Source organism: Sylvia atricapilla, chromosome 16 (assembly GCF_009819655.1).
Source record: "Sylvia atricapilla isolate bSylAtr1 chromosome 16, bSylAtr1.pri, whole genome shotgun sequence".
Lineage (NCBI taxonomy): Eukaryota > Metazoa > Chordata > Aves > Passeriformes > Sylviidae > Sylvia > Sylvia atricapilla.
Window position 1 is genome coordinate 6,213,449 of NC_089155.1, and position 13,045 is coordinate 6,226,493.

The 13,045-nt window shown below is 47.4% G+C and overlaps 1 protein-coding gene across 1 annotated transcript; it reads right to left on the minus strand.

Moving 5' to 3' along the window:
• Positions 1 to 4,675: 4,675 nt before the first annotated feature.
• On the minus strand, positions 4,676 to 7,512 carry OCSTAMP (osteoclast stimulatory transmembrane protein). Its single transcript, XM_066331049.1, has 2 exons — positions 6,469 to 7,512; positions 4,676 to 5,032 (listed from the first exon to the last, which is right to left on the minus strand). The coding sequence occupies exons 1-2, from the start codon at positions 7,504 to 7,506 to the stop codon at positions 4,676 to 4,678; spliced, it is 1,395 nt and encodes a 464-aa protein (XP_066187146.1). The 5' UTR covers positions 7,507 to 7,512.
• Positions 7,513 to 13,045: the final 5,533 nt, after the last annotated feature.

Genomic DNA, 13,045 nt, shown 5'->3' on the forward strand with positions numbered 1-13,045 from the left:
TTACTGCTCAGGAGCCTCCACCCAGTTTGTGGTTCCAGATTTTTTTTTTTTTTTCAGTCTTTCCTGTGTGTACTTCTCATTGCAGTGTCCAGACAGAGGGCAAATCTCTCCCTGCTCTTAGAGGAATTTATTCTAATTCCAGAGAAAGATCCTTCCTCCCATCAGCCCTGTCAAGAGCACCATACTCACCTCCCCCAGAACTCAGGACCACACGTGCATCACCAGCTGCTTCTGAGAGAGCAAAACTCGTGTGGTTTTAGGTTTCTACTTTTAGGAAAGGTCTAGATGGGGCCAAAGTTCCTCCCTCCCTCATTGTGGCTGTGAACCTGGCGCTGCTGATGCCCTGGCAGTGCAGAGCACAAAGCATTGGGCACAATTTCTTCCCTCTACTGGTAGAAGGAAAAGGTGATTCATCCCATCCCAGCCACAGCCTCAGCTTGACGTGCTCCTTCCTATAATTCGCAGAGTTCTCACATTATTGTCTGAGCTTAACTCCTAATGCAAAAAGAGGAAGCTTTCAGCCTTTCAGCTTGACTCTTTCAGTTTCTCAACCTACTTCAAAGGAAAACCTCTCATCCAAGCCATGGATCACCCCTGACTAGTCAGACCCTGGCCTTTTTATTCTAAATGTCTTGGTAAATAAGTTCACAGAATTGGCCTCTTTCCCTTCTCAGATATGAAAGCATCTCTCCAGCTGTTTCCAGATGGGCTGAGGGGTTACAGGAATTACAAAATACAGAATGTTCGGCTGGAATAGCATCTAAGTAAGAAATGTGCAAAATCCCGGTACTTTTTCATGTTCAGTTTGTGTATTGAAAGACATCTCTTCTGGGAATTTGATCTCTGCTCATCAGCAAAGAAACACAGAAGTGCCTCTGCCTCAGTCCTTGGGGAGAGCCTGAAGGGATAGAGGTGAACTGATTCCATTTCCTCAGCATCTCCTCAACATGCCGGTGTTATCCTGTGAACCCCTGGAGTTTCTTTCTGAATTCTCACATCTCAGGGCTCCTCTGAGTACCTGAAGACTGAGAATCAGTGATGTGCTCAGAGTTCTGGAAATCAGGGGACTGAGAAACATGCCTGGAGGATTGGCTTCTGTGTCCACATTCCAGCTTTTAGCAGCCTTCTGGGATAACCAGTCTTGCTTCTACCTCACTTCATGTTCGTGTTGCAGGCTGAAAGCCTGTTACAACTGATTTGGAAATTTTCTCTTGCAAAATGGGAGGCATTGAGTTCAGAGTGGAACCCTGACACAACCTACAGTTGAAAGAACCAGGATTTGGGAAAATCTCACTATGAATTATATGCACAATGCTATGAAGTCGATTTTTGCTTTTATTTATGTCCATTAATATTTCCTTTTCTAAAATTCGGTGCATGGAAGTGTCTCTTCTCTGTTGCAATTACAGTGCCTATACTATAGATAGGATAAATGCAATAAAAATGGACTTTGCTTAAAAATCAGAAAATACCTCTGGAGAGAGGTTTTTGTTTGCTTGCCTGTCTGCTCTGGTAGATGCAGATTTGTGGCTATGAATGAGATCTTTCCTAGAGACTGTCTGAGCTGGATTATTTACACTTGCACCTCAGCATATTAAGGCCATTCATTCTTGCCTGCCAGCTAGCCATAAGCAGGAACTTAGCATATATTTTACCTAATATACCTGAAGCTGAGGAAATGGAGTCAGTTCACCTCCATCCCCTCACTAAAATCCACCACAAAATTCCAAGGAATCAGGGTCTTCAGGGTCGAACTTGTTCTGTGTGGGAGTGTCTTTCTGTCCCCTGGGTTTGTTGCACTGCTGGAGGAAAAAGCAATCCATGAGCCTTTCTCCTTTGTGATTAAAATTTTTCTCTAGCTAATTAAAAAGCCTCAAATCTCAATAAGTGCAAAGAAGAAACCAGAGAGGCAGCCCTGCCTGGCCCACCCCTGTGTGTCCTGCCAGGCTGACAGCTCCTCTCGTGGTGGTAACTCCTGGAAAAAGTGGCAGCTGTGGGTACAGATCCAGGGCCACATTTCCACTGGTGGCAGCTGCAGCAGATTTGCTGGATTTGCAAGATTTGGGAGGCCCTGGCAGCAGGGTCACAGCATCAGCAAAGCTGGGGCTGGCACATTGGCACCAGTGAGTGACACCAAGGAATTTTGGTGCCCATCACCAGAGGCTCCTCAGGGCACCCCAGTCCTGCCTCTGCCTCCCTGCACACAAACCTCTGACCATGAACTTCCAACTTCACCAACATCCAACCCAGATCCAGGGGTGGTGAAACACTTCCCTGCAGTCAGGGGCAGCAGGTGAGTAGGAGCAGCACTGCCCAGCAGGGATTTTGCCCCTGGAGGAGGTGGACACCCAGGACTTGGGTGAGTGGCACAGGATAAAACCTTGCTCCCCCTTTCCTCCTGCCTGTGGGCTGGGAGGGATCGCTGAGTGAAAACAAAGGCAACGAGAGCCCTGATGAACAGGAGTGAAGGTGTGAGTATGGAGGGGCTCTGAGGGATGAAATTCCCACAGTAAATAACAAGACTAGTACATTGGTCCTACTTAATAAAAAATACGTGAATAAATTAACGTTTCTTGCTGGTAAAGCTGTTCAGCATTTCTCTCTTGCACCATCAAGCAAACCCTGGCAAGGCAGCTCACCCCTCCAGTGGGCAGTACAGCTCCATAATGGTAACGTTTTCTCTATTTTCACACCTTTATCTGGCTGGGAAACAACAAGAGAGAGACTCTCAGGAGAGAGCAGAGCAATTTCCAGCAGCTCTGCCTCCTGCTAGTTCCTCTGTCTAGGGAAAACGTGACAGCCCAATTCGGCACCAGGGACAACGTGGCTGATGTCAGAAAGGTAAGTCTTCTTGAGGAAAAACTCCTTTTCCAGTTGTTCTTGTTGGAAGACAACATGCTGCAGGGATGGTTTGCTGTCTGAAGGGCTTCTCTCCTCCCAACTCCAGATAATTTTAGCTACTCACTGGAAATCTTTTTGCTTTCACCCAAACAATAGAGCACAGGGCATTTTCTACAGAAAACACCATGACAAAGCCTCTAGTTGCTGTAGAGGCTAAAGGTGCTTGGATTAATCATCAGAACAACAGGGCATTAAAAACCCTGGGGAGATGAATTCACCAGGGTTTTGTCAGATAGATGCTTTAAAAGTATAATTCAAACATACTTGTTTCAAGTACCTCAGAAGATGAGAAAATTCAGTGCATCTGGCAGCAGCTACCACTTAATTTCTGTCATTTAATCTCGTTGAGGTTCATTATGTCAAATAATTACCTTCATGAAGACTTTAATGGAAGAAGGGAGGAAAATAATAGACGTGCTTCGAAGAAATGAAGCTGTGAAGTTGCTTGGGTTTTAAACTGGCAGGGATTTATCTCGTCTCCTCTGGCTCCCACCCTTACAGAGATGTCCAGTCTGCCTCTCTATCAAAAATAACACATTTCAGATGCTGCCCAAGTGATGCATTTATTAATTTGGATACAATAACAGTTTCTGAGCTTGAAACAACCCAACATTTAAAGCCCTAAAGTCTAACCATTAACCCAGCACTGCCAAGGGACCATTAAGACATGTCCCCAAGTGCCACATTTATGTGTCTTTTAAACCACTCCAGGGATGGTGACCCTACCACTGCCCTGGGCAGCCTGTGCCAGTGCTTGAAGATTTTTTCCTAATATCAAATCTAAACCTCTCCTGGCACAACTTGAGGCTGTTTCCTCTCATCTTATCAGTTCTTACTTGGAAAAAGAGATTGACACCCAAATTGACCTTTATTGACTGTTCTCATTCTTTTCTGAGGTCCTGCAGCTATTTTATTTATATTTTATTTTGAACAGCCATTATGAAGAGATTTTGTAAAGCACTCATGTGCTGATTTCCACCACCACCCCTGCACATGATGTGCTTCTCATGGTCATATTGATCTTGAATTTACTTCAGCAGGTTGAATTGACACTTCCTTTGGTGAATAAACTAACTTCTAAATTTATCCAGGGTACCCAGGTTTCTGTGCACAAAACCTGAAAGAAAATCTAATTGAAAATTAAATTAATCAAGTCAAATTATTTTCCCTTTTTGTTGCCTGAAGGTATAACTTGAGAAAGAAAGGAAGTGTGTACTTCTTCCAGCATGGATGTGGTGATGAAGGTAAATGAGCCCCTCCCTGACCCCAGCTCTCATGTATTTCCCAGTTAGCCTTGTCTGGTGCTGCAGATACACAACAGCTGACTCCACATCTCCTAGATATTTAAAAAAAAAAAAAAAAAAAAAAAAAAAAAAAAGGAAAATGTAGCCAATTTTTCTCAAATTAATGCAAAAATCAAAAATGGGATATTTCAGCTTTTTTTTTGGGGGGGGGGGTTTGGTGTTTGTTTTGTTTTGGTGGATTTTTTGGGGGGAGTTTTTTGTTTGTTTTTTGGGGGGGGTTGTTTGTTTTTTTGGGCTTTTTGTTTGTTTGCTTTTGGGAGGGTGGTTTGGTTTGGTTTGGGTTTTTGTTGTGAGGTTTTTGGGGTTTTTTGGGGGGTTTTTTGTTTTGCTTTGTTTTTTGAGGTTTTGTGTGTGCGTGTGTGGTTTTGTCTGTGTGTGTGTGTATGTGTTTCCCTGAAGCTCCAAACACTTCCCTAAGTCTGGAAAACACACCGTGTGATCCCGTGGCAGAAGCCTGCGCTCTGTCTGTGTCAGCCATCCCCCTGACTTCCAAGAGCAGCCTTGAGGGACTTTTTCTCCTTGCCGTGTCTCCTGGCCAGTGTCCCGTACAGGTAGAGCACTCTCCTCTCCTCGCAGCCCGGGAAGAAGGAGGCGGCGATCTGGCGGCACAGACGCTGTGTGTAGGTCTCCAGGAGCACGGTGCTGTACAGGATGCAGAAGAGCAGCCCCAGCGCCAGCAGCACAGAGGGGCTGGGGGGCGACGGGCGGCTGATGCTGCAGCGGGCGGAGCTGAAGGTCACCTGGTGGTCGTAGGTCCTGTCGAAGTCCACTAGCGGTAATTCCAAAGAAGGCCAAAAGATTTGATTTATAAAGGTCCCTAGCCAAGCCTGAAATAAGGAGAGTTAAAATGTAAATGGGGTATGAGGAAACCAAAACCAGCCGGTTATTACTGCAGAAACATCTGCCTGGGGGAGTGGAATCACTGTCACAGCACTAAGAGAAGGACACTGAAGTGTGTGATCACTCCGGGCTGAGTACCTGGGGTGTGTGGGCACTGAGTACTGCGCAGAGGAGAGCCAGTCCTATCTGTCATCCATTGGTACAGACGTCACAACAGGCACTCACTGATTTATGTGGTGTTCATGGCTGAATATCTGAATATTAGAGACTTTTTCTAAGCCCTGACTGTTGTCCTGTAAATCCATCACAAGCAGGTATCTGCACTAAGGATCCTGGGGCTGGGGAAGGAGGCAGGCTGTGTGGCAGAAGAGAGAAGCTAAAACATGAAGCCAAAGAATATTGAAATAAAAGTTGCAGAGGTTTGTGGAAAGGATTAAAGAGGGTGACAACAAAGCCAGCAAGCAGAGATTTCTACTGAAGTAACAGCCCGTAGGGTAAGGAGACATTCTCGATGTTCATCAGCTGCCCCCTTCCTTTTGGACTTGCACCCACCCTGCCGTGAGGGGACAGTGAGTCCTAAACCAGGACACAGTGTCTGAGGGACTCTCTCCACCTTGCTTAGGGACAAGGCCTGAAGACACAGGGACCCCTGGCTGCCCGGTGACAGCAGTATCTTTGCAGCACGAGGCACTTTTTGCTCCCCTCCAAGCTCCCAGGCGGCTGTAACTTGGGGACTGTCTGCTGCTATTTGATGCACTGGGAGGAACAACTGAGCTTGTGCCGCTGCCTCCTGCCCCAAAGCCTGTTGTTCATCCAGCTGGCTGCTGGGGAGGGAATCAGGATTGTGTAAATGAGAGTACAGAGACTGCAATCCCCACCACCACCTCCCTGAAGGGACACACAGTGGGCTCCCCACTCAGGGCAGGACCCCAGCTCTCACCTGATACACTCTAACACCTGGCCTGAGTATTATGAGCCACCTGTAAATGTATCAGTCTCTGAGGGTCCAGCCCTTGCTGATTGGCTTAAAATCAGCGAGACTGCTCTTCAGAGGTGTTTTGTAATGGAAAAGGTTTAATAAATGAAAAATGACAGAAAACAAAAGAAAAGCTGCGTACACGTATCTGAGAAACCCTCTGACACTCTGCTAGGAGCAACCCAAAGAGCTCCTTATCTTCTTTGTGCTCCTACCTAAATACTTAATGTTTTAGGAGACACAATTTGGCTTGCTGCCAATAGGGAGAGGTACAGGATTTGAAGAACAGAAAAGGTTCAATAGTTGCTTCTCTGCACTGAGCCAGTTACGGTCAGGACAGCAAAGAAGTGTCTGGGTTCTTTACCTTATAAGAAATGGAAAGGGCGAGTCTTAAACTTTTCCCTGTGTGGAAAACACTTGCTGGGCGTGGGAAATTCCTACACTCACCTTGTATTTGATGTTGATGGTGATGGGCACTGCAGAGAACTGAGCTGCCTTTCTCACCACCGTGTCTGCCACGCTGAAGGCAAAGTGGTCCATGGCCACCAGCAGCAGCAGCAGCAGCAGGGCCACGGTGACCAGCATGGCTTTCACCAGGCACAGCACCGCTTCTTCCCAAGACAGCTTCAAGCCTGTTGGCCGGATGAGTTTTTTGGATGAGCCCACCAGGAGGTGAGCTGCTTTTCTGTCCTCGGCTAAACGCTCCAGCTTCTTGGTGATGTAGAAATTGTCAAAGCGCAGATTGGTGAGATAATTTTTCAAATACCAGGTGGACTCAAAACAGAGATAGAGCATGAAGAAACCAGCAGCCAGTCTGTTGGCTACTTGTATAGAGTCTTTGACCAGTACCTCAACAGACAAGAAGTCTCTGCTAATTTTCTCACCAGCAAGGTGCATTTTTTGGTAAATCAAGGAGCTGTTATGATGCAATGAAAAGCGAAAATGTCCATTCATAGGCACATAAATGGGAATAGCGTTTTTTTGGATTTCATCCCCAAACTCCCAGAAAACCTTCCCTAGCAGGGCAGTTGAGTTCAGAAGGCTGTCAGAGGAATTCTTGCAGATGCACTGAATAACCTGCAGTATGGTTTTAAGGTTGCTCACGATGTTGGGTGTTATGTTCACCACTGCGATCATGATGCAGGTGGAGAAGAGAAGCTTCCGGCCCTGTTTGGTACCTAAGGTGGGCATGATCATGCTGAAGACACAACGGGCAGGATGCACTAAAAGGAGGGTCAGGAGCAGGAGCAGACTGAGGGAGACAGCCATGGCAATGGAGAGGTGCCAGGAGTACTCCAGGGATGCAAACATCCAGTTGTAAAAGAGGCCTCCTATCACTACTGTAATGCAGGAACACTGCAGAAACAATGTCCACAGCTCTCTGCCATCTGCTGGGACAGGTTTGGAGAAAATCCACCACAGGTCTGCCAGAGTTCTGTGCACCTTTGGGAACAGAGAGTCTTCACAGTAAACACAGGCTCTCATCCTGGAAAAAGAACAAGTACCTGGGTGTTAGCAGAGGGAGTTCATAAACACTGATTAGGGGGCTTTCTTGAGATGATCACTTATGGGGTTTTACATTATCCTCCTCTCAATGCCTCTGATCTCACCCTTTTCTACTTCCCTGTTAACTTCCCTGAGCAGCTGGGGCTGAGATCTCCCCTGGAAGCAGCAGGTCAGGGAACTTCAAGGTGTTTATTGAAAAATAAATACTGAGTACAATCCAACTGCTCCTTTATTAATGCAAGCACAGGAAAACATTGTGTTATTCTATAAAAACCATAAGAGAGTCATTTTAAAAAGTTGCCTCATTGGCAGTGGTTGAGGCTTTAGTGCTTATTTAGAGGGTGTTGGAGGAAGAAAATGGGGGCTACTGGCTTCTGTGGAAATTGTTAGACCAGCTCTGTATTGCAAAGGTGTTACATGGACAGGAGGCAATTGAGTGATGCTCTCCCTGCCTCTTAAGAGGATGCCAAACACAAATCTACGTGTTTAAGGGTGACAAACAGAGAAAACAGTTTCACACTGAAGCTGCAGTGCCAGAGGAAGTCTCCACGGACAAAAATTTGGCCATTACAGACAGGATGAAATGTCCCATAAAGCTATTTAAATGTCTAATGAAAACAAACTTCTGGGAAAGAATCAAATTTCTCAGGCTCACATCTGGAGTCACTCTCCAGAAACCAGAAAACCTGGAGGGGAGAAGAGCCTGTCCCCAGGGTTAAACCCAGCCAGGCAATCCCTGTCTCCCACTGCTGGATAGCAGCCTCAATTATCCTCTGAGAGACAATTTGAACTAGGAAGGGGGCTTTCTGTGGAAAAGCCATACAACAGCTATCAAGACAGAAGGAAAGAGAGAGATTAAAGCTGACTCTACATACCCAGTGGCAGCGAAGTGCCGCAGACTTGCCCGAAAACTCTCCATGTTCCAGTGCCTTATTGCTTTGAGAGAGGATCCTGGATGTGGCTATTGGGACAGGCAGGGTAGGAAACCAAGGCAGCACCAGAGAGCCAGGACTCAAAACCCAAGATATTTTAAGGCAATTCCGATCAGCAACACTGGTAATCCCTGAAGTGTGCACAGCCTGGTGAGTGAAGCCCATGGAATAGCAGCACTACATAACAGCAAGGATGCACAACACTGCTTGGGCTTTAAACTTCTTCCGGTCTTGCTTTTATTCCAGAGAAGGCTTATTTAATGACACATAGCTGAAAAAAAATGAGTCAATGACATATGGGCTGACAAAGATGGAACTAGGATCATGTGGAACCTGGGGTGTCATAATTCCTGGTGGGGAAATCAGATGACTACTCCTCACACTGCCCATCAGCAATCAGTGAGCAGGGCTGACGTCTCTCTCAGGGCAAAAGGGACCTTTTCCTCTCTCAGACACCACTCATGGCACAGCAGGGTCCAGAAACCAAGTTGGTAACTGCTCATCTGATCTGACAGGCTGCTGCTCCCTGCTGAAACTGTGGGTTTGCAGATGGCTTCAAGGCTCATCTCACAGTCTGAGCAGAGGAAGTTTCAGTCTTGAACATTTCTGAATTCCTTATAGCCAGCAAATCCACTGCAGAGAAAACCCAGCCACAGTCAGAATTCCCAAACTGTTGGGGAGCTCGAGATTTACAGGCCAGGATAAGCAATCCCCAAGGGACCAGCTTGCCTGGCCCCCAGGATGTGCCCAGCAGAGCTCCAGCCACCTGGAGATGAGGACTAACTGTGGTGTTTGCTCCTTAGTTTTGAGCTCAGGGGTTACAGGAGCCTTCCCTGGCTCCCACCAAACCTGCCCCAAATGCTAAGCCAGCATTTGTGGGCAAAGATGACACAGCTCACCCAGCAGCCACTGAGCCCATCCCTCGTGGGGACCCGCTGTCCCAAGCCAAGCCCTCCCACCAGCTGGGAGCTGCTGGGATGTTCTCATGCTCCCCTGGGTGGGAAAGGGCAAAGGGCTCGAGGTCAGCCCTGTCCCAGCCACCCCTGGGGACAAAGCACATGGGGCCCTGCCCTCCGGGGAGAGGTGGGAGAGCAGCACCTTCCCCAGGGGACATGGCTGGACCCCTGGCAGTGACAGGCATTGTGGGACCAGGAACGATGAGCACAGAAGGCAGAGCAAACCTCAGCCTGCTTCCTCTGCCCTTCCTGCAGGCACCAGGTCCTCGTGCCCTTGCTGCTCCACTCAACAGCTCCACTTTATAGCTGGGGTTTTGTTTTCCCTGTGTGGCTGCTGGAGCAAAGCTTTCCCCCTGGTGCCCTGGAGCACAGAGGCCAGATGAGAAACTCTGCCTGGCTCCAGCTGGGAAGAGGCACCAGCCAGGCGGGCAGCAAAGAAAGTGCTATTTGTTTGGAGCATCCATAGCAATTGCTTGCACAGGCCATGAATTGGGCCTTGGATTCAATGTGCACACTCTAAGGGACTAAGCCAAAAGACCCAGAGCTGGATCCTGCAAGGCTCATCAGCTTCTTCTAGGACTAAACTCCTTCCTCGCTCTACTTCAGAGTGAACTGATATTAGCATCAGCCCCTGGGACCCCTTCCAGGCTACACAGGCAGCTTTCTGGGGCAGAAAAAGAATTAAATTTAGCAATAGGCTATAAAGAACAAAAACCTTTCAAGACCACAACATTGTGGTGGTTTCTGAGTCTGCAATACCATCTGGCAAAGGCACCTGAGGTCTGTGGGGACACTGAGCAGTAGCTGTGGCAGCACCAAGAAGTGCTTGTTTGCAGTTATACTTAGATTTTTTTTTTCCCTCCAGCTCTACTCAAATTTGTTGTCTGTCAGCTGGACCTACAGCAAGGACATAAATCTGGGGTAACTTTGATTTTATACCATGAACGACCTGTAAATGAGCTAGAAACCTAAATGCCTAAGTTTCCCCAGAATACAATGAACAAACTTGCTTTGCAAAAAAAAACCCCAAAACAAAAGAAAAAAGCAACAAACAAAACACAGCAGCAAGAACCCCAAATACCAGCGTGTGTGTTCATAGGGATAGCTGGGGAGCGCCAGGTGAAAGCTGGGAGTGGGAAAGGGGCAGGACTGGGACACGGAAAAGGGAAGACCACACATTGCAGCGAAGCAACTGTGACACCTTGTGGTCACACTCTGCTCAAGGACCCTGAGGTCTGGCTCATCCTGGTTCTGAAAAAAAAATCCTCTGTGGTTAGGAGAGTTCTAAGATAAGGAATGCTGCGTCCTCCCGGGGTGCTCCTTTTCCCACCCTGTATCATTTCCAGGTGGTATAAAAGGAATTTGCTTTACAAGCTCCAGTCTCTGTAGAGCTCAAGCTCTAAAATTTTCTATCATCGCTGACTTTGACTTTTCAGCGCTGCAGGAGGAAACTGAGCCCCACATGGCTGTGAGCAGCTTCCTGGAGCTGTGGGACAGCAGAGCACTCCACTGAGCAGAGCATTCCAGAGCATCATTATCAGGAAGCAGAGCCTGGCTTTACCTGCACTGGGGATGAGCACTGAGCTTGTCCCCACCAGGACAGAGGTTTTAAACTTGGTTCTGAGTGCAGACTGCAGTGTTTGGGGTGGCCCTGGGCCAAGACACCTGCACTGTCACCTGTGGTGAGAGTGTCACCTTGTCATGGTGACAGGGATGGGACAGGGTGCGTCGCTGTACCCCAGGCAGAGGGTGGGGTAAATGAACTGTACATCTTCAGAAAATGGCTGGAGAGAGAAGATTAATGATGGACTAAAATAGAATTATTTAAGTCTGAAGATAATTCTCCATGGCAGTATCATCAGCACCTGTTGATTACATTGTTCTTCCCGTTTGATAAATTGAGGGTGTGGGAAAGATTAACTAATTAGGGGTGGTTCTTTGTTAAAACCACTTGCAAATGAACAACTTAGAGTAACACAGAGCCAGGTCATGTCTTCTTAGGTTACTACTATAGAAATACAGGAAAATCCCAGCAATATCCTTTATGAGGGATAAATGTGATAAGGGAACCAAGGCTATCTAACCTGTAAATAGCTGAATTCCCTAATATGCTGGACTTCCATTTGTTTCATGACTATTTCCCTGCCTCTCCTGAATTCCCAGCATCACTGCTGAGTGCAAACTGACAGCACAGCTCTGGAATCACTCCCTGCTCTAAGCATCCACTGAGCAGCTCCTCCGTGTGAACAGTTTGTAAAGCAACTCAAATGCTTCTGGGATAAAAGACAATGACAAAATGCTTTCCTACTACAAATAAACCAAAATTATTTTCCTCCCAGTGTCTCAGGAGAACATATGGATGTTGGTCCAGGACTGGATGGGGAACATCAAAGGAGGAAAGCAGAGATATTCTGGATGTTGAATTTCAATGCGTGAGTGGAATTTCCTGTTAATTAAAATTCACAAGGAGGCTGCTAATGTGAATGGCTTTTGTGATGGTTGTTGGATTTTTACATTGCTAGAGAAATGGTGCAAAGGCAAGCAAAGTTCCTTTAAAATAACACAGTCAAAGTTATAGAAGGTTACTACAGCACTTGAAATGCCCTTTCCTGGGAATTTTCATATCTCTACACATATCACAGACCCTTCAAGACTAATGGGGTTGACTTGCCATTAAAAGCTGCTTTTGGCAAATCTTAGTACTAGCAGCAGCAAACGGAATCAGAAATTATTCATGCAGGCCGGTTCACCTTTGAACCCCAGAAATACTGTATCTTAAAATCTCTGCTTAAACAAAATAATTAAAACTCAAGCATGCCAGACTAGTCCTAGTCTCATAGATGCCTGGGTATAAAAGAGCAAAATTAGGTAATGCTGTTGTCCACATGCCTTAAATCAAATCCTCTGGGGAGCCCTGGGATCCCAGGGGGCTGCTGACAGAGCTGGCAAACAGGTCTTGGACTGAAGAGGTTTAGCATCCAGGTGCTTCCTACACCTTTCCCAGGTATGCCAAGGCCTCTTTGTGGACCTTGGGTAAGTCACTGGTCCCCTCTCTGCCTCAGTTTCTCACGTTGGCACAGAGATCACAACCCTGGCCCACCTGCATTTGTGAAATATTTCCTGATCCTTGGATAGACAGTGCCACGGGCATGTGGAAGTGATTTTTGAAGACTTCTACACAAGCTCTGTGGTCTCATCTCTGCTTTCAAGCCCAAGCAAAACCATCCTGTATTGGATCACCGAGGATGCACCAAGTCAGAGATGAGACCAGAAACAAACCTGTGACCCCAACATCTGCAAAGGAGCTGGACTGGATGTTACCCCTCAGAAGTGGATGATCCCAAAGCCCTTGCTGCCTGTCCCCCAGGCTGCAGGGACAGAGGCAGCTCTGTCCCATGGCTGATGAGGATCCCCTGCAGCAGCAGCGGTGGCTCCATCGGCGCCGGGCAGTGGGAGCACAGGGCTCCTTCCCGCAGCACAGCCAGTTCCCTGTTCCCTGTTCCCTGTTCCCTGTTCCCTGTTCCCTGGTCCCTGTTCCCTGGTCCCTGGTCCCTGGTCCCTGGCCCGGCACAGCAATCCCGTGCCGTTCACGGACAACTGGCTGAGAAAGAAAACTGCAGGAAGCAATTT

What these genes read in the sequence shown, in the direction of transcription:
- OCSTAMP (XM_066331049.1), bottom strand. Translation starts at nt 7,506, where the DNA reads ATGAGAGCCTGTGTTTACTGTGAAGACTCTCTGTTCCCAAAGGTGCAC. An exon ending in CCATCAACATCAAATACAAG is followed by an intron (nt 5,033 to 6,468) that starts GTGAGTGTAGGA and finishes TCCTTATTTCAG; the next exon opens with GCTTGGCTAGGGACCTTTAT.